This window comes from Balaenoptera acutorostrata, chromosome 1 (assembly GCF_949987535.1).
Source record: "Balaenoptera acutorostrata chromosome 1, mBalAcu1.1, whole genome shotgun sequence".
NCBI lineage: Eukaryota > Metazoa > Chordata > Mammalia > Artiodactyla > Balaenopteridae > Balaenoptera > Balaenoptera acutorostrata.
This window is the reverse complement of record NC_080064.1, coordinates 44248159-44273013: the sequence shown is the minus strand read 5'-3', so window position 1 is coordinate 44273013 and position 24855 is coordinate 44248159. Positions and strand designations below refer to the sequence as shown.

Here is a 24855-nt window from a genome sequence, read left to right as displayed (position 1 = left end):
TCACTCTTTCTTGGGGTGTGGGGTAAGAAAAGCAGAAAAAGTCTAGAGCTTTTTCCCCGTGGAACATTTTTGATAGTCCTGCCTAATAGGGGATGGGGGTGATAATAATTATAATGGAAATAAAATAACAGGAAATTTGAAACAACACAAAATTCTTGCAGGAACAAAATATCTAACAAAAGGAAAATACAATGATAATTTTACTAACATATTAATTAAAATAGCAGTAAATGAAAAGCACAGTCAGATCACAACAAATCTGGTGATGCACTGATAAAGCATTTTACCTGAAAACAGTGGGAATTCTATTCGTGTGTGTATGTGCATATGTTTGGTAGGAACCTAGCAGTTTCGTGCAGTCAGACTTTTTAGTAAAATACTAATGTAGAGTCCTCAGTAAATTGGAAATGTGCCAATTTAGTCTGTGAATACAAAATTTTAGTAACTCTTAATTATTCAGTATGTTATAAGTAGTCCTCATAGATATCAGAGTCTTTGGTCTTGAATGTGATTTGGTGTAAGAACCAAACATCAGTTTGGAGCCTATCACAAAGGGCCTGTGGATCTGCCAATCATCTTTTAATCTACTTTATTCTGTTATAAAGTGAATATGTGGTATTTTATAGCTTGGATATACTAGTTTAACTATTCTCCTTTGATGGACATTTAGGTTGATCTCAGTGTTATAACTGATACAGTAGAAAAATAACCTTGTTACATAGTCTTTCATGCTTATATTTTCCATAGTAAAGTTTATTCTTTCAACACATATTTACTGAATTCCTACCATGTACCTATTTCTCTGCTGTGTACTGGGATTATAACAGCATACAAAGTAGATGTGTTTCATCCCCTTAGATTCTAATGAAGATGAAGACAAGTATATTTTCTGTTCTTTCACCTTTCTTGCTCACGCGAACATTCCCACTTCAACTATTCTTCTATTCACTAGGTCCTCCGACATATTGACACATTTTTTCCCAATCTATCAGCTGTCTACTGTCTTCATTTTTTTCCCCCATTTAAACAGATTCCCTGGTACCTCCAGCATATACCTTATATTCCTTTGTACCATTGTCCTTTTGCACCATTATGTGTTCAACCTTAACATGAACTCAGCCATCCACCGTCTCTGTATGCTTGGGCTAAGCACTGATGGAAAAAAATCTTAAAGCTAGGCAGTTTTATTTATATAGCACAACTATAAATTAATGTTCATCAGCCTCAACTGGACTTTCACTACTACCTGACATTCTTACTACATTTCTTTAGTTACCTGTGTCTCGCATTCAATAAGAACTATTTCAGATTTTATTTATTTTACTCAAAATTCAGTACTCATTTTGCTTTGTCCCATCTTTCTTCTCTGCCTTTCTCACGCTACATGTTTTCCCTTTGAGACAAAGATGGTATTAGATAGATAGATACTCCTTCAACTTTCTGCTACCAGATCTATAAATCTGCTTACATCTTCAGATATCTCTTCTTTTTTTAAAATTTTATTTCATTTTGGAGCATAGTTGATTAACAGTGTTCTGTTTCAGGTGTACAGCAAAGTGATTCAGTTATACATATACGTGTATCTATTCTTTTTCAAATTCTTTTCCCATTTAGGTTTTTACAGAATACTGAGCAACGTTCCCGTGCTATCCAGTAGTAGGTCCTTGTACAGATACATACAGTTGGTTATCTATTTTAAATATAGCAAAGTGTACATGTCAATCCCAAACGCCCAATCTGTCCTTCCCACCGACCCTTCCTCCCAGGTAACCATAAGTTCTCTAAGTCTATGAGTCTATTTCTGTTTTGTAAATAAGTTCATTTGTATCATTTTTTAAAGAATCTGCATATAAGCAATATCATATGATGTTTGTCTTCCTCTGTCTGACTTACTTCACTTAGTATGATAATCTCAAGGTCCATCCATGTTGCCGCAGATGGCATTATTTTGTTCTTTTTAATGGCTGAGTAACATTCCATTATATATATGTACCACATCTTCTTTATCCATTCATCTGTTGATGGACATTTAGGTTGCTTCCGTGTCTGGGCTATTGTAAATAGTGCTGCAGTGAACATTGGGGTGCATGTATCTTTTCAAATTATGTTTTTCTCTGGATATATGCCCAGGATTGGGATGGCTGGATGATATGGTAGCTCTATTTTTAGTTTCTTAAGTAACCTCCATTCTGTTCTTCATACTGGCTGTAGCAATTTACATTTCCACCAACAACGTAAGAGGGTTCCCTTTTCTCTACACCTTCTGCAGCATTTATTGTTTGTGGGTTTTTTGATGATAGCCGTTCTGACCGGTGTGAGGTGATACCTCGTTGTAGTTTTGATTTGCATTTCTCTAATAATTAGCAATGTTGAGCATCTTTTCATGTGCCTCTTGGCCATCTGTATGTCTTCCTTGAAGAAATGTCTATTTAGGTTTTCTGCCCATCTTTTGATTGTTTGTTTTTTTTTTTTTTGGCTGCATTGGGTCTTCATGCTGCACATGGGCTTTCTCTAGTTGCGGTGAGCGGGAGCTACTGTTCGTGGCGGTGCATGGGCTTCTCACTGCGGTGGCTTCTCTTGTCACGGAGCACAGACTCTAAGTGTATGGGCTTCAGTAGTTGTGGCTCATGGGCTCTAGAGCTCAGGCTTAGTAGTTGCGGCGCACAGGCTTAGTTGCTCCACGGCATGTGGGATCTTCGCAGACCAGGGCTCGAACCTGTGTCCCCTGCATTGGCAGGCGGATTCTTAACCACTGCGCCACCAGGGAAGCCCCTTGGTTGTTTGTTTTTTTGATATTGAGCAGCATGAGCTGTTTGTAAATTTTAGAGATTAATCACTTGTCAGTCACATCATTTGCAAATATTTTCGCCCATTCTGTGGGTTGTCTTTTCATTTTGTTTATGGTTTCCTTTGCTGTGCAAAAGCTTTTGAGTTTCATTAGGTCCCATTTGTTTATTTATTTTTTTATTTCCATTACTCTAGGAGATGGCTTGGGAAAGGTATTTCTGTGATTTATGTCAAAGAGTGTTCTGCCTATGTTTTCCTCTAAGAGTTTTGTAGTATCTGGTCTTACATTTAGATCTTTAATCCATTTTGAGTTTATTTTTGTATATGGTATTAAGGAATGTTCAAATCTCATTTTTTTACATGTAGCTGTCCAGTTTTCCCAGCACCATTTATTGAAGAGACTGTCTTTCCTCCATCGTATAGTGGGGCCTCCTTTGTAATCGATTAATTGACCATAGGTGTGTGGGTTTATTTCTGGGCTTTCTGTCCTGTTTCATTGATCCAAATTTCTGTTTTTGTTCCAGTACCATACTCTTTTGATGACTGTAGCTTTGTAGTATAGTCCAAAGTCAGGGATCCTGATTGCTCCAGCTCCATTTTTCTTTCTCAAGATTGCTTTGGTCATTCAGGTTCTTTTGTGTCTCCATGCAAGTTTAAGATTTTTTTGTTCTAGTTCTGTGAAAAATGCCATTGGTAATTTGATAGGGATTGCATTGAATCTGCAGATTGCCTTGGATAGTATAGTCATTTTGACAATATTGATTATTCCAATTTAAGAACATGATATATCTCTCCATCTGTTTGTGTCATCTTCAATTTCTTTCATCAGCGTCTTATAGTTTTCGTAGGACAGGTCTTTTGTCTCTATAGGTAGGTTTATCCCTAGGTATTTTATTCTTTTTGATGCGATGGTAAGTGGGATTGTTTATTTAATTTCTCTTTCTGATCTTTTGTTGTTAGTGTATAGAAATGCAAGAGATTTCTGTGTATTAATTTTGTATCCTGCAACTTTACCGAATTCATTGATGAGCTCTAGTAGTTTTCTGGTAGCATCTTTAAGATTTTCTATGTGTAGTATCATGTCGTCTGCAAAAGTGACAGTTTTACTTCTTTTCCAATTTGGATTCCTTTTATTTCTTTCCCTTCTCTGATTGTCATGGCTAGGACTTCCAAAACTATGTTGAATACAAGTGGCGAAAGTGGATATCCTTGTCTTGTTCCTGATCTTAGTGGAAATGCTTTCAACTTTTCATGGTTGAGTATGATGTTAGCTGTAGGTTTGTCATATATGGCCTTTATTATGTTGAGGTATGTTCCTTCTTTGCCCACTTTCTATAGAGTTTTTATCATAAATGGGTGTTGAATTTTGTCAAAAGCTTTTTCTGCATCTGATGAGGTGGTCATATGGTTTTTATTCTTTAACATCTTGATGTGGTGTATCACACTGATTGATTTGCATATACTGAAAAATCCTTGCATCCTCGGAATAAATCCCACTTGATCATGGTGTGTGATCCTTTTAATGTATTGTTGGATTTGGATTGCTAGTATTTTGTTGAGGATTTTTGTGTCTATGTTCATCAGTGATATTGGCCTGTAATTTTTTTTTGTGGTATCTTTGTCTGGTTTTGGTTTTAGGGTGTTGGTGGCCTCATAGCATGAGTTTGAGAGTATTCCTTCCTCTGCAATTTTTTGGAATAGTTTCAGAAGAATAGGTGTTAACTCTTCTCTGTTTGATAGAATTTGCCTGTGAAGCCATCTGGTCCTGGACTTTCGTTTGTTAGGAGTTTTTTATTTTATTATCATTACTTTTTAATATTTATTTATTTATTTTTGGCTGCGTCGGGTCTTAGTTGAGGCACGTGGGATCTTTTGTTGCAGTGTGCCAGCTCTATTGCGGCACATGGGCTTCTCTCTAGTTGTGGCGCATGGGCTCCAGAGCGTGCAGGCTCAGTAGTTGCGGCACACAGGCTCTGTAGTTGTGGAACACAGGCTCCAGAGCGTGTGGGTTCTGTAGTTGCAGCATGTGGGCTTAGTTGCCCCACGGCATGTAGAATCTTAGTTCCCCAACCAGGGATCGAACTTGTGTCCCCTGCCTTGGAAGGCAGATTCTTTTTTTTTTTTTTAAATTAATTAATTAATTAATTTATGGCTGTGTTGGGTCTTCGTTTCTGTGCGAGGGCTTTCTCTAGCCGCGGCAAGCGGGGGCCACTCTTCATCGCGGTGTGCGGGCCTCTCACTATCGCGGCCTCTCCTGCTGCGGAGCACAGGCTCCAGACATGCGGGCTCAGTAATTGTGGCTCACAGACCCAGTTGCTCTGCGGCATGTGGGATCTTCCCAGACCAGGGCTCAAACCCGTGTCCCCTGCATTGGCAGGCAGATTCTCAACCACTGTGCCACCAGGGAAGCCCCGGAAGGCAGATTCTTAACCACTGGACCACCAGGGAAGTCCCTGTTGGGAGTTTTTTAATCAGTTTCAATTTCAGTACTTGTGATTGGTCTGTTCATATTTTCTATTTCTTCTTGGTTCAGTCTTGGGAGATTGTACCTTTCTAAGAATTTGTCCATTTCTTCCAGGTTGTCCATTTTATTGGCATATAGTTGCTTGTAGTAGTCTCTTATGATCCTTTCTATTTCTGTGGTGTCTGTTGTAACTTCTCCTTTTTAATTTCTAATTTTACTGATTTGAGCCCTCTTTTTTTTCTTGATGAGTCTGGCTAAAGGTTTATCAGTTTTGTTTATCTTTTCAAAGAAGCAGCTTTTAGTTTCATTGATCTTTTCTGTTGTTTTCTTCTTTTCTATTTCATTTATTTCTGCTCTGATCTTTATTGTTTCTTCCCTTCTACTAACTTTGGGTTTTGTTTGTTTTTCTCTGGTTGCTTTAGATATAAGGTTAGGTTGTTTATTTGTGATTTTTCTTGTTTCCTGAGGTAAGATTGTGTTGCTATAAACTTCCCTCTTAGAACTGCTTTTACCTGTTCCATAGGTTTGGGATCATTGTGCTTTCATTTTCATTTGACTCTAGGTATATTTTTATTTACTCTTTGATTTCTTCAGTGATCCATTGGTTGTTTAGTAGCATATTGTTTAGCCTCCACGAGTTTGTGTTTTTTACAGTTTTTTTCTTATAGTTGATTCCTAATCTCATAGCCTATGGTCAGAAAAGATGCTTGATATGATTTTTTTTTAATTAACTACTTTATTTTATTTATTTTTGGCTGTGTTGGGTCTTTGTTGCTGCATGCAGGCTTTCTCTAGTTGTGAGCAGGGGCTACTCTTTGTTGAGGTGCGCGGGCTTCTCATTGTGGTGGCTTCCCTTGTTGCGGAGCCTGGGCTCTAGGCGTGTGGGCTTCAGTAGTTGTGGCATGCAGACCCCAGAGCGCATGGGCTTCAGTAGTTGCAGCACGTGGACTCAGTAGTTGCAGCGCACAGGCTCTAGGGACGCAGGCTTCAGTAGTTGTGGTGCATGGGCTCAGTATTTGTGGCTTGTAGGCTCTAGAATGCAGGCTCAGTAGTTGTGGCGTGCAGGCTCAGTAGTTGTGGCGCACAGGCTTAGTTGCTCTGCGGCATGTGGGATCTTCCCGAACCAGGGGTCAAACCCATGTCTCCTAAACTGGCAGGTGGATTCTTAACCACTGTGCCACCAGGGAAGTCCTACTTGATATGACTTTAATTTTCTTAAGTTTACCAAAGCTCATTTTGTGGCCCAGCTTGTGATCAGTCCTGGGGAATGTTCCACGTGCACTTGAGAAGAATGTATATTCTTCTGCTTTTGGATGGAATACTCTGTAAATATCAATTAAGTCAATCTGGTCTAATGTGTCATTTCAGGCCTGTGTTTCCTTATTGATCTTCTGTCTGGATGATCTGTCCATTGATGAAAGTGGAGTGTTAAAGTCCCCCACTATTGTTGTGTTACTGTTGATTTCTCCTTTTATGGCTGTTAGTATTTGCCCTATATATTGGAGTGCTCCTATATTGGGTGCATATATATTTATAATTGTTATATTTTCTTCTTGGATTGACCCTTTGATCATTATGTAGTGTCCTTCTTTGTCTCTTGTAACAGTCTTTATTTTAAAGTCTTTTTTGTCTGATATGAATATTGCTACTCCAGCTTTCTTTTGATTTACATTTGCATGGAATACCTTTTTCCATCCCCTCACTTTCAGTCTGTATGTGTCCCTAGATCTGAAGTGGGTCTCTTTTTTGTATCCATTCAGCCAGTCTGTTTCTTTCGGTTGGAGCATTTAATCCATTTACCTTTAAGGTAATTACCAATATGTATGTTCCTATTGCCATTTTCTTAGTTGCTTTGGATTTGTTTTTGTAGGTCTTGTTTCTTCCCTTCCTCTTTTGTTCTCTTCTCTTGTGATTGGATGACTAACTTTAGTGTTGTATTTGGATCCCTTTTGTGTGTGTGTGTGTGTATCTGTTGTAGATTTTCGGTTTGCAGTTACCATGAGATTTCAATTAGCAGTCTACATATAAACAAGATTGTTTTAAGTTGCTGGTCTCTTAATTTCAAATGCATTTCCAGTGTCCTGCATTTGTGCTCTTTTCTTCTCACAGTTGCTGGTTTTGACATCATATTTGTGTGCAGATAATTTCCTACCTTTACTTGTTTCTAGTAGTGGCCTTTTCCACTTAGAGAAGCTCCTTTAGCATTCATTGCAAAGCTGGTTTGGTGGTGCTGAATGCTGTTAGCTCTTTCTTGTCTGTAAAGCTTTTGATTTCTTCATTGAATCTGAATGAGAGCCTTGCTGGGTAGAGTATTCTTGGTTGTAGGTTTTTCCCTTTCATCACTTTAAATATATCATGCCACTCCCTTCTGGCCTGCAGAGTTTCTGCTGAGAAATCAGCTGATAACCTTATGGGAGTTCCCTTGTATGTTATTTGTTGCTTTTCCCTTGTTGCTTTTAATATTTTTTCTTTTTCTTTAATTTTTGTCAGTTTGATTACTATGTGTCTTGGCGTGTTCCTCCTTGGGTTTATCTTGCGTGGGACTCTCTGCCCTTCCTGGACTTGGGTGACTGTTTCCTTTCCCATATTAGGGAATTTTTCAGCTATTATCTCTTCAAATATTTTCTCAAGTCCTTTCTGTCTCTGTTTTCCTCTGGGACCCCATAATGTGAACGTTGGTGCATTTAATGTTGTCCCAGAGGTCTCTTAGATTGTGTTCATTTCTTTTCATTCTTTATTCTGTTCCATGGCAGTGATTTCCACTATTTGGTCTCCAAGCTCACTTATCTGTTCTTCTGCCTCAGTTACTGTGCTATTGATTCCTATATATTTTACATTTTTCATTTCAGTTATTGTATTGTTCATCTCTGTTTGTTTGTTCTTTAGTTCGTCTAGGTCTTTGTTAAATATTTCTTGCATCTTCTCAGTCTGTGCCTCCATTCTTTTTTCAAGATCTTGGATCATCTTCACTATTATTACTCTGAATTCTTTTTCTGGTGGATTGCCTATCTCCACTTCACTTAGTTGTTCTTCTGAGGTTTTGTCTTGTTCCTTCATCTGGGGCATATTCCTCTGCTGTCTCATTTTGTCTTGACTTTCTGTGATTGCAGTTTCTGTTCTGCAGGCTGCAGGATTGTAGTTCTTCTTGCTTCTGCTGTTTGCCCTCTGGTGGATGAGGCTGTCTGAGAGGCTTGTGCAGGTTTCCTGGTGGGAGGGTCTAGTTCCTGCCCCCTTGTGGGTGGGCCTGGGTCTTGTCCCTCTGGTGGGCAGGGCCATGCTCAGGAAGACTTTAAGCACCCTGTCTGCTGATGGGTGGGGCTGTGTTCCCACCTGTTGGTTGTTTGGCCTGAGGCGTCCCAGCACTTGAGCCTACAGGCTGTTTGGTGGGGCTAGGTCTTGGGGAGGAAATGGGGTCTCCAGGAGGGCTCATGCCAATGCGTGCTCACCAGAACTGCTGCTGCCAGTGTCTTTGTCTCCTCAGTGAGCCACAGCTGCCCCCCCCCATCTCCTCCGGAGACCCTCCAGTACTAGCAGGTAGGTCTGGCCCAGTCTCTTACGAGGCCACTGCCTTTTCCCCTGGGTCCTGGTCTGCACGGGATCTTGTGTATGCCCTCCAAGAGTGAAGTTTCTGTTTCCCCCAGTCCTGTGGAATTCCTGCAATCAAACCCCACTGGCTTTCAAAGACAGATTCTTGGGGGGCTCCTCCTCCCATTACCAGACCCTCAGGCTAGGAAGCCTGATGTGGGGCTCAGGACTTTAACTCCTGTGGGAGAACTTATGTGGTATAGTTAATTTCCAGTTTGCGGGTTGCCCACCCAGCAGGTATTGGATTTAATTTTTACTGTGATTGTGCCCCTCCTACCATCTTGTTGTGGTTTCTTCTTTGTCTTTTTATGTGGGGTATCTTTTTTGGTAGGTTCCAGTGTGTTTTTTATTTTATTTTTTTGTTGATGGTTGTTCAGCAGTTGGTTGTGATTTTGGTATTTTTGTAAGAAGGGGTGCGCTCATGTCATTCTACTCGGCCATCTTGCCGGCCAGTCACCAGATATCTCTTCTTTATCAGAGACTAATCCTTCCATATACACTCTAGATCCATTTGTATTCTCTTTACCTTAAATCTTCAACCTCTTCATCTGTGAAAAACATTTTCAAAGATGAAATACTTAAAATGTAATTGCAGATTAGCATTAACAAATGAACATTTGCCTTCTATTTTAATGATAGGGAACACTAACTTTGAACCCCAGTTAAGCAAAATGTCTCCCCCGGAAAGTATCCTTTTTTTCTAATTAATAAACTTATATAAAAAATTATACTCTATTATTGTTAGTATATTTTGAAATTCTTCAATAAAAAATCTGTGATAATTTGCTTTCTCTCTTGTTATATAAGTACCTACATAATACCTTCAATTTTACCACAACACCTAAAATTTTAACTTTCTGGCTCTTTACAGAAGAAGTTTGCTGTCCCCAGGTCTAGGCCACTTTAACTAGGACGGTGGGCTGAAGAAAAGTGGATTAAAGAGATAGATATTCAGGAGTAGAATGGATACAACCTGGTGATTAATTAGAGGTGATGAGTTAAGGAGAATAAGTTCAGGGTGATTCCTAGGTTTCAGCCATAAGCAACTGGGTGAACTGAGAAAGGCCTTCATTTTGTCCTGTCAGAAAATATGATGATGAAGATTTTAATTAATTATATTGGTTTCATCAATAGTAAATGTATAGAATTATATTGCATCCTTTTTTAGAAATAGAACTTTACAGAGAAATAATTTATGTACTGTACAGTTCATCTATATAAAGTGAGCAATTCATTGGTTTTCAGTATATCTGCAGGATTGTGCAACCATCACTACATCTAGTTTTAGAATGTTTCGTCCTCTCTCAAGGAAACTCCTGTCATCGTTAGCAGTCAATCCTTATTCCTTTTTCATCTCACAACTGTAGATTTGCCTACTGTGGACATTTTATGAAAATGGAATCATAGAATATGTAGCCTTTTGTGACTGGTTTCTTTCATTTAGCAGAATGTTTTCAGGGTTCATTCATGTTGTAACGTGTATCAGTACTTCATTCTTTTTTTAATAGTTGAATGATATTCAGTTGTATGGTTATATTATGTTTTATTTATTCATTCCTATCAGTTTGTTGGAAATTTGAATTGTTTCTACTTTTTGGCTATTATGAGTAGTGCTGCTGTGAATATTTGTGTACAAAATCTTGTGTGGATATATGTTTTCATTTCTTTTGGGTGTATACCTAACAGTAGAATTGCTGGGTCATTTTGATAAGTTTATGTTTAACTTTCTGAGGAGCTGCCAAACTGTTTCCTAAAAGAGCTGTGCTATTTTATATTCCCACCAGCAACATATGAGGGTTCCAGTTTTTCCACATCCTCACCAATACTTATTATTGTCTTTTTTCTTTTTTAATAGCCATCCCAGTCGGTGTGTTTCTTATACTTTTATCCTTGACATTAGATAGATTTAAAGAAGAAATCAAAGAGTGCTAAGTGGACATGTTCTCTTGCCATCCAAAGATATGGGTACTTTCAGGACAAACTAGTCTCTGTGATAGTGCAAAACTGAGGTAAAGCTTAGAAGCATAAGCAAGGTAGTAGGATAAAGCAAAAACAAGCCTGATTCTTCTAAGACTGGGGAAAATGATTTAATTCTTATTGGTTCTCTACAGTCTTTTTAGGTATATTCTACTTTATATAGTAAATGTTATATATTCTTGAAATGTTGAATGCAAATCCAATGATATTTTAAATAAACCAGAGGATTGATTTCTTTACATAGAGCTCTTGTAAAGAGACTGATTCCTTTCTGGAAGTAGCTTGGTGGGGCAGAAAACATGAGCTTTGTAATCAGGCAGACTTAGCTTTAAATCCTTTATCTGCTACTTACCAGCTTTTTTCTGTGAGCAAACGACTTGAACTTTCTGAGCCTCAGTTTCCTCATCTATAAAATGAGCATGGAAATAATATCTACTTTCATTGAGATATTACACAAAGATGCTACAGATGAATGAGAAAATAATGTGGATGTGTAGTGCTTAGTACTGTTAGCAGCTGTGATATTGATGATGATAATTCTCAATCTTGTTTTCATATCATGGTTTTAGTTCAGTGAAATATTTGTTGGTATTTATTTCCTTTTTTGAAAAATCACTTTTGCGTCTTGGTCTCCTTTCCATTTGGATTCAAAAGTTTATAGTGATTTTTTTTCTAGTAAAGTTGTATTTTCTCCCTAGGAGTACTTCTTTGATTCCAGAGTACTAACAGATGGAGAACTGGCTCCCAATGATCGATGTTGCCGTGTGTGTGGAAAAATAGGCCACTACATGAAAGACTGCCCTAAAAGGAGAAGGTTGGCAAATGATTATGTATCAACATTGCAGGGAAAATAAATGTGAGACAAATTGAAGCTATGACTGTGTTCAGATATGTTTAAGTTGAGAAAGTTCAGGGCTTTCAGTTGAACCTTTAGGTCAATATATGTTTGAATGGCATTTTGTGGAAGAGTGGGATTTATTTCTGGTACAGTGGTGTCTCATGATGTTTATTTGTTCATTTATTCATTAATTCACTCAGGTTTTTTTTTTTTTTTAACTGAAGAAGCATTTATTAACACCTACTGTGTGCTGGAAACTGTGCTAGAATCCAAGGGGAAGAAAAGACCAAGATACGGGGTTCTTGCTGAGGAGCTCACAGTTATGAAAACCAATAATTAAAATATAATTAATTGAATCTTTGAGGTATATGCTGTGAGATATGCTTATATAATATTTACCTTAAGGAATATACATCCTCTGTGCCCCCTGAAAGTATATCTATGAAACATACTTTACTACGTTCTATATACTATGTTAATAGGCCAGGATAATCCCTTCTTTAGTCATCGTCTTGCCTAATATAAAGAGCTTAGAACTTTTCAGACAGAGTAAACTCCTAGTTTCCATCACTGCTATTTGTTAAATTTAGAGAAGACACTTACCTTCTCTAAACCTCAAGTGTGTTCCTCTATAAAATGGAGAGAGTAAATACCAACCTCTAAGGATTGTTACAAGATTAAAATTTGATACTAAACATTAAAAATTGATATTGTATTATAAAACTACTAGAATACCCAGTTTCTGCCATATGAGTAGGTGTGCTATAAATGTGAGAACCCTTGCCTTCAAAATGATGCATGAAACAATGGGCACATTAGTCCCTTTATTGTGAGACTCTTGTATAGTTTAGTTTGTTCTATAGTTCATTCAGTTTATAAGTCCCTAGCCCCACATTATTGGTATCAGCAGTTTACTGTTTAGACTAAAGAAGAAAGACAGTGAAGAAGAGAAGGAAGGGAATGAAGAGGAGAAAGACTCCCGAGACCTTCTTGACCCCCGAGACCTCCACGACACTCGAGACTTTAGAGACCCCAGAGACCTCAGATGTTTTATCTGTGGAGATGCAGGACATGTGCGAAGGGAGTGCCCAGAGGTCAAGCTGGCCCGTCAGAGGAATAGCAGTGTGGCAGGTAAATAGAAAAGGCCAAAAATAGTTTCTGGTGGAAATAAAGTCATTTGTGTTGGTGTCATTCTAAGGACCCTGATTATTCTCTGTTCTAAACATAGCTGTATGATTTTGGACCTTATAATTTATCAAAGAGAGAGATTTTTTCTGGGAACATGTAGGAGAAATTATATCTCTTCCCACTGCTTTTATGAGAGAGGGAGATCTGTTCCTGTTATGTATCAAGGAATTTTATGAAGTAGAAACCCAAATGAGAGTTTATTGAAAGAAAAAAACAAAATATTTTATAAGCGATGATTTCCAGTTATTCAGATTCTTGTTGCAGAAGTTATTTTCTTAAATAAATATATTGTCTCCTTTAGAAAAGCAATATGACACTTGTTCTTGTTTCCAGGACCAGTGTATTTTTTTTAATGCTCTAAGGATTGAGAAATGGCTTAACAAACAAGAAAAAAAATGAGTTATTAAAAGTTCTTCACTAACATAATCATAGTTTAAAAGTCCAAGTTTATAAAATCTCAGATTTGAGACTGTTGTACCGAAGAAGAGAGTTTATTGATTGTCATTTCTCTGTTATTTTCTTTATCTATTGAATTTCTTTTTGATGTCTTCTCTTAGCAGCCCAGCTGGTCCGCAATCTTGTAAATGCCCAACAGGTGGCTGGTTCAGCCCAACAACAAGGTGATCAGTCCATAAGGACTAGACAGTCCTCAGAATGTGTAAGTACTCTGCCTGCAGATAGGTTGGTCTTGGCAGGAAGATAGTACTAATTTTGGTAGGTGATAGGATCTTTCAGATTGGTAAATACAATCTTCCAGGTTACACAGTGCTTTATAGAGGCGTCCTTGCTAGGCACATCAGCTAGAATGAGCGTTACTTTTGGAGTAATGTAGATCTGGGTTTATATCTATGGGCAAGCTACTTAACTTCAGTGAACCTATTTCTTATTTGTAAAATAAGGTAACTACCAAATAAGGTTGTTGGTTGGATTAAAATGAGGTGATAACTTTGATGTTTTAGCTTTTGCATAATGGAAGAATATGAGTACCATTAATTAAAAATAGCCCCCAAAATTGAGATGTATGAAGGGTTTAGTACTGTTAGGGCAAGACATGCATGGCACTTCACGTGCTTGAAATTTTGTGTCTTCTCATTGCTGATATGGATACCTAGTGAAATACATCCTGTGAAAGACGGACTCTTTAATTAGAGTTCAGATTCACAGGTCTCATATTAGCTTTGCTGAGTTGCTCTAACCTTTGTCTAAATCTGTATTCACCTTTCACTTCTTAAATTAATAAATACTAACTGAATGCTTACTCTAAATCTGACACTATGCTTTTAGTGCTTCACACGTATTATCACATTTAATCCTTTGAATGGACATGTGAAGTGGTAGGTATTGGTATGATCAAATTTTACAAATTGGGAAGCTGAGAGTAAGAAAAATTAAAAGATTCAAACCCAGGTCTGTGTAGCTTCAAAGCTGTTATCTGTTAAAACATGCTAAATCTGATGTGATCTGTATCTTAGAAAAAATTCTTAGAGAATTTGAAGAGCAGCAGTAGGGCTTGTCTTGGAAAAACATTTAGGAGCCCACTAACCCTACCTCAAACATTTGAATATGTACTACTATGGGCCTGACAGTTTCATAAAAGTTATATAATAACAATTATATTAACTAATATTTATTGAGTGCTATGTGCTGTATATGCATTCGTTCTTCCTGTTTCTTATTAAAAAATATTTTTAAAATGTTGAAAAATTATAGAAAATAATAAACATCCATGCACTACCACCAGGTTTTAACAGTTCTTAATGCTTTGTTGTTTTTGGTTTATTAAAAAATTACCCACAGCTGACAAGCCCTATGCATTCCTCTTGGATGCTGTTCCCATCTTAAAACCTTCCTACCATCCCTTCCTTGCTACTAAAATGTATCTACTATTCTGAATTTGGTGTTTACATTTTTGACATATATTGTTGTAGTTAATCTTCACAAAAACCTCTGATGTAGATTCTATTATTATTTATACCTTACGGGTGAAGAAGCTGAGATTTAAGTTTCTTGCATGAGGTCAACAGACACTTGGAACCAGAACTTGTATCCTTAGGTTCTGGCTCCAAAACCTGTGCTCTAATCACTTTCCTGTGGTGCCCCTAACTTTCATCTTCTGCTTCTAGCACTCACTTTTTTCTCACCTGAGATTTGGGTAAGAGTCTGACTGATGAACATTGCTATTCGGAGGTCTCACAAAGCACTGCAGCTTCAACATGTCTAGAATGTAGCTTATATTTCTTTCCAACTCCCCAGGTTTGCCTCTTCCTCCTGTGTTCTCCATCTCATTGAATGATCCCGCTATCTATCTAGTTTCCTGAACTACTACTCCTCCCTCAGCCTCCACATCCAGTCAGTCACAAGGTCCTGTTGTTTCTATCTGTAAAAAATAGCTTACAACCATTTGCTTCCCTAGCCTAGGCAACCATTTCAGATTCCAATTACTTTTTTTTAAAAGGGCATGTGTTTTTGTACCTATAAACCTTTAACTATGTTGTTCCCTCTAACTGAATCTTCCCTTTTCCTTATTTCTACCCTTTTATCAGACTGTTTTCTATTTATCTTGAGTCTCAGCTTAAAGGTCACTTCCTTCAGGAAGATTTCCACTTTCCTTCATCTTATCTTCCCTCCTTCTCCCAAAGTGGGTTTAGGTGTTCCTGCTCTGGGATTTCATTGTATATTATACAGTGTTTATCATAGTAATTATTATACTGTATTGTGATTGCTTATGTAATCTTTATCTGTTCCTCCTCTTTTCCCCCATTGACTTTAAGCTTTATGAGGGCATACATGTTAGTATTATATTTTTAATACCTAGAACAATGCCCAGTACATAATTTTTTTTAATTCTTTTTTTTTCTTTTTTATAAAATTACTTATTTTATTTATTTAGTTTTTGGCTGCGTTGGGTCTTCATTGCTGCCAGCAGGCTTTCTCTATTTGCGGCAGGCCGGGGCTACTCTTCGTTGTGGTGCACGGGCTTCTCATTGCGGTGGCTTCTCTTGTTGTGGAGCATGGGCTCTAGGTGCGTGGGCTTCAGTAGTTGTGGCACACGGACTCAGTAGTTGTGGCTCACGGGCTTAGTTGCTCTGTGGCATGTGGGATCTTCCCGGACCAGGGCTCTAACCCGTGTCCCCTGCATTGGCAGGTAGATTCTTAACCACTGCACCACCAGGGAAGTCCCCCCAATACTTAATTGACACTCAGTAAATGCTTGTTGAGGAGCTGAATGAAAGTGACTCTGAGATATTTAGATGTAAATTTCTAATTAAAATTGGAATTGTGGGTTCTACATGATGGGTATGATGTCTGGGCTGTCTTCTTTGGGCAGTAAAAAGGTTTATGAGATAAAGCCTCTGTGAGAGAGGGTTTGAGAACTTTGGGAAAAACTCTGCCTTCATATAAAATGAGGTTCTGTTATTATTTGTTACTATGTATATCATAGAGTTCTATTTATAATATTCTAGTAAAATAACTCCATAGTTTTATATTTTGCTAATCTCTGCTTTTATATAATTAAGATGTTTGTAAATTAATTTTAAAATGTCTTTTTTTTTTTTCTCCGCAGTCTGATTCACCATCTTATTCTCCTCAGCCCCAGCCATTTCCACAGAACTCTTCCCAATCCACTGCCATTACCCAGCCTCCATCTCAGCCAGGATCCCAACCCAAGCTTGGCCCACCTCAGCAGGGGGCCCAGTCCCCCCATCAGGTCCAGATGCCTATGTATAACTTTCCTCAGTCACCACCAGCTCAGTATTCTCCCATGCACAATATGGGATTGTTGCCAATGCACCCCCTCCAGATCCCTGCCCCATCCTGGCCTATTCACGGCCCAGTGATCCATTCTGCACCAGGCAGTGCCCCCAGCAATATTGGCCTGAACGATCCCAGCATCATCTTTGCACAGCCTGCTGCCAGACCTGTGGCGATCCCCAGCTCCTCTCATGATGGACACTGGCCTCGTACTGTGGCTCCAAATTCCCTGGTGAACAATGGCACAGTGGGAAATTCGGGTAACCCTTCCTTTTCTTCTTTTGTGTCTGTCTGTCTGTAGAAAGGTTGGATGATTGGTATTATTGGTTGAACCTGGGAAATAAATGTGAGGAAAAAGATGGCAAGCAATATTTGTGGAGGGGCAGTATAACATTAGATAAAGGTAAAGAGTATAGACTGTGGATTCAGACTGCCTGGATATGAATCCTGGCTCTGCCATTTATTATGTGGCATTGGGCAGTTGCGTAATCTATTTGTGCATTGGCTTCATCTGTAAAATAGGTGCATTAATAGCACCTAACTCACAGGGATGTTGTGAATATTAAATGAGGTAATAAACATAAATTTTAGTTATTATTTTGTTATTATTTTAAGTTTTCGCTGCAGTCTTGCTTGGTGTAGGTATTATTAGCATTCATTTTACAGTTGAGGAAATTGAAGGGTTAAATAACTATCATCCTATCATAATCATAGTAGATCCAAGATTAAAACCAGTTTCTTTCTTTAAAACCTGTAATCTTTGCCCTAGATCCTTACTATCTTTTAGTAAGGAGCAATTTTTAAAAAAGAAAAAGATTAGTAGCACTTTGTAGCTTAAGAAAGAATAGTGTTTTTTTTTTACTGATATCTAAATAATACATATTCTTTGTAGAGCATTTGAAAAAGAAAATGAAAATCATATATAATCTCAATTCCTAGACAGAACTGCTCAGAAATATTTTGGTGTATTACCATCCAGTCATTTTTTTATCTTTGCATATTTAAAAATAGTTGATAAATTCCATTAATCTAGTTTTTTTTTTTTTTTTTTAATTTTATTTATTTATTTATTTATTTATTTATGGCTGTGCTGGGTCTTCGTTTCTGTGCGAGGGCTTTCTCTAGTTGCGGCAAGTGGGGACCACTCTTCATCGCGGTGCGCGGGCCTCTCACTATCGTGGCCTCTCCCGTTGTGGGGCACAGGCTCCAGACGCGCAGGCTCAGCAATTGTGGCTCACGGGCTTAGTCGCTCCGCGGCATGTGGGATCTTCCCAGACCAGGGCTCGAACCCGTGTCCCCTGCATTGGCAGGCAGATTCTCAACCACTGCGCCACCAGGGAAGCCCTTAATCTAGTTTTATATGTAGATTTTTTTCTTACTAGGGAAAATTTGAAATGTACACAAAAGGAGAGATTAAAGTATAATGAACCCCCCCATTACCCAGATTTAACAGTTATCAGTATTTTCTATTTACTCTTTGTGATTCTTCTGTAATTTTTGTCTGTGATTCTTTTCCTTATTAACTGCTTGGCTATCCTGAAATATTGTTTGTATAGGAAATGCAGACTACAAGCTTGATTCTTTCCCTTTATCAATTTTCAAAATAATTTTAGTGATAATTTTAAGCAAATATATATTATTCCTTAAAGCGCTCAGACCTCTTTGGAATAATACAGATAATATATTTTGCTGAGCAGAAATTCCAGAATGTGGAAACTCATTTAAATTTCCAGGATCAAAGGATATATGTCATACATGGCCATTCTAATGTGGCCTCTGCTTCTCTCATTCAACAAATATTTATTGTGTGCATGCCACGACATGCATCTTGATAGTCACTGAGTTATATAACCATGAAGACAGACCCAATGCTTTGCCTTTTGATATATCGACTCAGTTTTAACTCCTTCTTTTCCCTACCTCCTTGATCTCTGTTTCAGCCTTAATGAACTAATTAATTAACATCCTACAAACACACCGTACTCTTACCCCTGATTGTTTACCTAAGTTGTTCCCTCTGCCAGGAATATCCTCTCCATTAACTCTCCTGTTCACTCTCACCTCCTTCTGCTTTGCTCCAAAGCTTGGCTAACTTACTCATCCTCTGTTTTAAAATGTAGATCACTTTCTTCAGGAAGTCTTTAATTCTTGTTGATCCTGTCTTCCAGTTGTATTAGGTATCATTTCTCTCCTTCATGTTTCCTTGCTATCCATATTATAACACTTGTTTTCCTGTGTTGAAATCGCCTGTCTACTTGTCTCCATAATGCATTAGACTGAACTTTTAGAGGTTATGAATTGTTTCTTGCCTGTCATTGTCTCCCTGGTGTCCAGTATAGTGCCTGATGTAAGGTAGATGCATTATTTGTATAATATATTATTATTATGTAATAAAGTGTTGCACAGCAAATATTTATTATTTGTTGGATGGGTGCGCAACTCCTAGTTAATATTACAGCTAAAGTTAACATTATGTTAAAAATGGAGAGACCGGATGGGGATATATTAAAATGATACTAGTGGTTGTATTAGAGTAGTAGGAGGTTGTATGAGTAGTTTTTACCCCATTTTTCAGATTATCTTTAATGATAATTTTTCAGACTATCTTTAATTGTATTATGAAAATACTTGGTTGCGAAAAATGGCCAAGAGAGATTGAAGTATATTCTAAAAGATACCCTTTTATGTTAAAACATTTCTCAATTGGTCAGGACCTCAGTACTGTATACCCAGTCTTATTTTTTGTAAACTCTGAGCTCTGCAGCTTCAGCTGTTAGTTGTAACTTGGCTTTATGAACTTGCAGTGAACCAGCTGCTTTGTTTACCTGGTTACCTCCTGAGACGACTGAGCTTGGTAGGAGTGTGGCTAGTATGGGTTTTAGTTTTCTTGCTCCCTACTCCTCCCTATCCTGTACCTCCTGACTTCCTCCTAGGAAGTTTAGTGAATAAGGGCAGTGTCTTTTAGATTATTTCTTGCCACATTGTGATCCTGAATGAGAAAAGCCACCAAAAATGATCCAGAAGATTCAGGGGTTACTGTGCTTTGAAAGATGTACTTAAAGATAGATCTTAAAGGGAAGTAGATTGGTGGGGGTGGTTTGCCATAGAAAGAATAGGACTCCTATTTTTTTTTTTTTTTAATTAATTAATTTATTTATTTATTTTTGGCTGTGTTGGGTCTTCGCTTCTGTGCGAGGGCTTTCTCCGGTTGTGGCAAGTGGGGGCCACTCTTCATCGCGCTGCGCAGGCCTCTCACCATCGCGGCCTCTCCCGCTGCGGAGCACAGGCTCCAGACGCGCAGGCTCAGCAACTGTGGCTCACGGGCCCAGCCGCTCCGCGGCACGTGGGATCCTCCCAGGCCAGGGCCCGAACCTGCGTCTCCTGCATTAGCAGGCAGGCTCTCAACCACTGCGCCACCAGGGAAGCCCAGGACTCCTATTTTTTGAGTTCCTACTTAATATGACGGAATTTGTGCAGGCCACTTTATTTTTGTTATCTTATTTAATTCTCATAACAACCTGGGGTTCATAATTAAACCTTAGTAATTTTTGAAACTGGTATTTGAACTTAGACCTGTTTGGCTCCAATGCACAAGTTTTCAGCTATTTCACCACAATGCCTCAGCTTCTAATAGGATCTTCTTCCAGGCCAAGATATAATTGATTCTGGTTTAGTTGGCATTGTCTTTAGGATAAAATGTTAAGCTCCTTAGTGACGTACTAAGGTTCTTTGAAATATAGATCCTACCTACCTGTCCAACCTTTTCTCTTACCACTGCCTTCCTTTACCTCTGCCTCTGTATTGCCAATTGTTTTGCAGCTTCCCAAACTTGCTGTACTTTCCTGCTTCCTGGCTTTTGAACACACTATTCCTTCTGTCTAAAATGTCCTCCTTGTCCCATTTTGCGTAACTTGTTCCTTGTCCTTTAACACTCAATTTAGTCCATCATTTTAGGAAAACCTTCTCTGTCCTTGAACAATTGGGTTAGTCCTCTCTTTAGACACCTTCCACCGCTCTGTTATAGCAATTACCACATATTATTGTGTATGTTTTCTTAAATGTTTCCTTTATGAATAATTTGAGGGCAATTACAGTGTTTTTATTCCTTAAAAAATTTTTTTTGGTATCCTCTGCATTTAGCATATTTCTTGGTCAGTGGTAGATACTCAATAAATCTTTGTGGAATGAAGGAATATTTGAATGAACAAAGTGATGTTTTAAAATATGTCTCTCCTTTATTGTTGAACTGCAGAGCCAGGATTTCCAGGACTAAATCCTCCAATTCCTTGGGAACATGCACCACGACCCCATTTCCCTCTTGTCCCAGCTTCGTGGCCTTATGGTTTGCATCAGAACTTCATGCATCAGGGAAATGCCAGATTTCAGCCCAACAAACCTTTCTATACTCAAGGTACCATTGCTTACGTATTTGTCACAGGCTGGGTGGGTTTTGTTCTGGGACAAGGAGCCTTTGTAAAGGCCAGGATCTTGGAGTGAAAATTTATGAATTCAGTAAATATTTATTGAGAGAGCATACTGTGTGTCAGACTGTGTTAGGTGCTTGTTGCTCAAGCAAGAATTAAATAAAACCCCTGCACTTAATGCATATTTTATTAGGAAAGCCAGACCTGTAAAATAGAAAAGAATAGGAGCTTAGCGGAATCAGTTAACTTTGCCCTAGCAGAGAGAGCAGAATATGGACACCAGGGATCAAATTGCACAAGATTTTGACATTCAAACTAGATCTTGAAAGAGAGATGGGATTTTTTTCCTAGAGATCATGTAGAGATTAGAGAGGAGGAGTGTTCTTAGCTGAGGCCATAATACATGCAAAGTCACTGAGTTTTGCCTCAGTGAAAAGAATAGGAAAAAAGAGAAAAGAGAAAATAATAGGACTAGATGAGGTAAATGGGAAAATGTATAGGTGATGAGGCTAGAGGAGGTAGGCTGAGGCCGTATGATGAAGGAGTTTGGACTTAGTAAGTGGTGGGGATCTAGTAGAAGTTTTTGAGTTGAGTGGTGACAGTCAAATTTGTTTAGTAAAACTAAGACTTGAATGACATGAGAATTGATTATATTCTGTTGGTACTAATGTACCAATAATGGCTTTGATCTAAGTAATGAATAGCATTTTACCTAGCCTAATTGCCTCAGCAGTATCTCAGTTCAAATAGGGAATGTCTGAATCTGGCCTTCAGCCCTTGGTTAACTTAGGAGTTAAGAAAACTAGAGTCAGAGTTAATACAGTTAAACTAGGAGTTCAAGAAAGTAAAGAAAGGCACTCTGGGAATGTTGACTAAATAAAATAACTTCTAAGGGGAAGCCCCTAGTATGATTATCAGGCTTGATACACTTAAGCCTTTGTAAACTATCCATTGTACTTGGTGGGGCATTGCTGTATTATTGAATGGCAGAACCTTAACTATGGCTGGTTTATTCTGAGCAAAGAACTAGGGCTGAGGGAAATTACTATTGGTCATACAAGCCCTTTTGGGGGAGGAGGAGAGTCTGAAGTTCTTCCCTGGTGGATTTTTTCCCCTTAATTCCTCCCCTCCATCTCTCTTGTCGCCTCCATTTTCTTTCACATACCCACATTTTCCTTCCCTCCTCCTCCTTCTCCCCCCACTAAATGTTTTGACATGCTTCATCTCCTCTTTACTGTATTAATACAAAAAAAAGAGAACTAGCTACAGTTAATTCTAAGAGGTTGTCAGATAAATAGGCACAAGCCTTTCAGTTTCCTGTCTGTGTTGTGTCCAACAGACAGATGTGCCACCCGTCGGTGTAGAGAGCGTTGTCCCCACCCACCGAGAGGAAACGTGTCGGAGTAATGCGAGTCCATTTTCTTTCAGCTGGTCTACCGATGCACAGCAACCAGCCAATCCTGCTGTCTCAAGGGTATCCGTACCTCAATGTCAGTTACATTCAGCAGAAAAAGTGACATTTAATGGAAAGCAAAACAAATCAGGTCCTGATTTAAAATTTTAACACGTTTAGATAGCTTATTTAAATTCTAAGACTGTTTTTAAAGACTGTATTATTTGTATATAAATATGAACTATAGTTTTTACTAGTATCACCAAATTGAGTGATACAAATTTCATCTATTTTATTACCCTATTTTTAAGGGAATTTTATGTTTTGTTTAACCTTGATGAATTGTATAAAGAGAGAATTTAAAAATTACATTCTTTATTTTCTATTAGCTGTATTCATACTTTGGTTGCTTCAGACTTTATATATATTGTTCTTAAGAATTAGGAAAGACTTTCATGTGTTTTAAATTTGTCACTTCTATTCTTTACAGAACCTTGTAGTGCCAAAAACTTTTTAAAAGGTAAAAAAAAAATAAAAACTTCAACATGAAGATTTAGAATTTTTTTCTTTTACATTCTTGTATATTGAAAATATTCCAACTTGAACAGAAATTTGCTTTTGTCTGTATTTGAAGTAATTCTATTTTAAGTTAATAAATCTTTTTGACAAGAGTCAAATTTTGTTAATTCATCTGGTTGTTTAGATGATAGGAATATAATGTAACAATTCAGAGAGTTGTTTTACTCTCATTGAATAGAGTATTCTAAATCACAGACTTAGTTTTAGAAAAAGATCTAAGAATCTTTTCATGTTATTTTATTGGATCTTCACAACACCCATATGAGGTTGATAGAAGCAGATGCTATCTCGTTTTATCATTGGGAAAACTGAGGTGCAAAACAAAATGAATTCTAAAGTTAGCACAGTTATGTGGTGGAAATAGAATTGAATCAGATCTTTTGAAGTAGAGTTTAGTGGAGGGAAGGTAATTCTTATTTACTGAGGAACTAATGTGAGCCAGACTATCCATTCTGAGTCCTGTACTACTGCCTGGAAGGTATACTTGTGAGGATGGTGTTTACCAATAATGCCTTGTGATCAGTGATTATAGTTGGATTTCAAACTTGTGTTGTTGGTGGGAGATTTTGTAGCTGTTTTTGGTACTATACATTGAGGTGAGGTCATCTTGTCTAAACAACTCAGAGATTTGCCAGGGATTTTAGACCAAATCATGCTATAGATTTATTTGGAAACCTGCAGAATAAGTAAGTACAAATGTCTTTTAAGAACAGTATGTTATCTTTGTTCTGCTTCCTCAGGTATGCATTCCTTAAATATGAGAGCACTTGGGCTTTTGCCATATTTGCCAACATGGAAGGAAGATGCTTGAAATCTATTGCAGGAGGTTGAAGGCTTTCCTGTGGTATTTATAGCCCTGGAAAGGCATTTATTAAACGTTAAGATCAAGTGTGTTTACTGTTAGTTTTTCATATTAAAGCTTCAGCATCCCATGGTGATCATTTTGTAATGTAGAGAAATACTGAATCACTATGCTGTGCACCTGGAACTAACACAGTGTTGTTGATCAATTATACTTCAATTAAAAAAAAAAAGCTTCAATCAGCATCCCGCAGAATCCTACTAAGCGGTGGAGTTCAGCTTATTTGTTTTGTTAATCAGATAACCTGGCCCAGCATATACTTTTCTGTTAAACTGTGACTTGGAGAATTCAAGATTTTCTTTTTAAGTCAGTGTTCTAAGTATTTCATCTCCTTTCAGGTCTTAGAGAATAGGGTATTCATTTTACTGTTCTACTTTTGTATATATTTGAAATATTCATTAAGAAAACAATCTGGGAATTCCCTGGTGGTCCAGTGGTTGGGACTCTGCGCTCTCACTGCTGAGGGCCTGGGTTCGATCCCTGGTCGGGAAACTAAAATCCCACAAGCCATGAGGCGTGGCCAAAAACAAAACAAAACAAAACAATCTGCCCATCTACAGCAAGAGACTGCCCCCAGTTCAGTCTTCCTTCCCAAAGGAAGGCAGTATATCACCTGGCAAAAGGTATTTATGGGGCAATAAACCCCAGTAACCTAGGTTTTACTTGTATAACAGTGTTCTATATAGTAATTTTTAGCATCTCATTTGTTCCTCCTTCAGTAATTGCCAGTGTTCAATAATTGCATAACTGTTCCAAGTTGAAAAATAGAAAACTCTTAGTTTGTATTGATAATTTATGCAGTAGTAGCTGAGTTTCATAAGTTTACAAATTTTTCGTATAAATTACAAATTTAAGTTTTTGATTATGAATTCAGATTCATTGTAGATCAATTGAAAAGTGTAAAATTATCAATTTTCTGCAGAGAACACACACACTTAAGGTCACATTGCTTTGAAATGTTTTGTATAATGTTTAATCACTTGGAGAGATTAGTATTTTCCCTTG

The 24855-nt window shown here is 37.9% G+C and overlaps 1 protein-coding gene across 6 annotated transcripts in view; it reads left to right on the top strand.

The window, feature by feature from the left end:
* Positions 1-23080, top strand: part of TUT4 (terminal uridylyl transferase 4) — a 145642-nt gene extending 122562 nt beyond the window's left edge. The window contains exons 26-31 of one of the 6 annotated variants that reach the window (XM_057541880.1): positions 11512-11627; positions 12559-12782; positions 13397-13497; positions 16405-16852; positions 20845-21003; positions 22445-23080. In XM_057541880.1, the coding sequence (XP_057397863.1) occupies positions 11512-11627; positions 12559-12782; positions 13397-13497; positions 16405-16852; positions 20845-21003; positions 22445-22533 (1137 nt within the window). In that variant the 3' untranslated portion in view covers positions 22534-23080. Of the gene's footprint in view, positions 1-11511; positions 11628-12558; positions 12783-13396; positions 13498-16404; positions 16853-20844; positions 21004-22355 lie in introns of all 6 variants that reach the window. The other 5 variants (XM_057541887.1, XM_057541905.1, XM_057541882.1 and 2 more) reach the window with 5 other exon arrangements.
* Positions 23081-24855: the final 1775 nt, after the last annotated feature.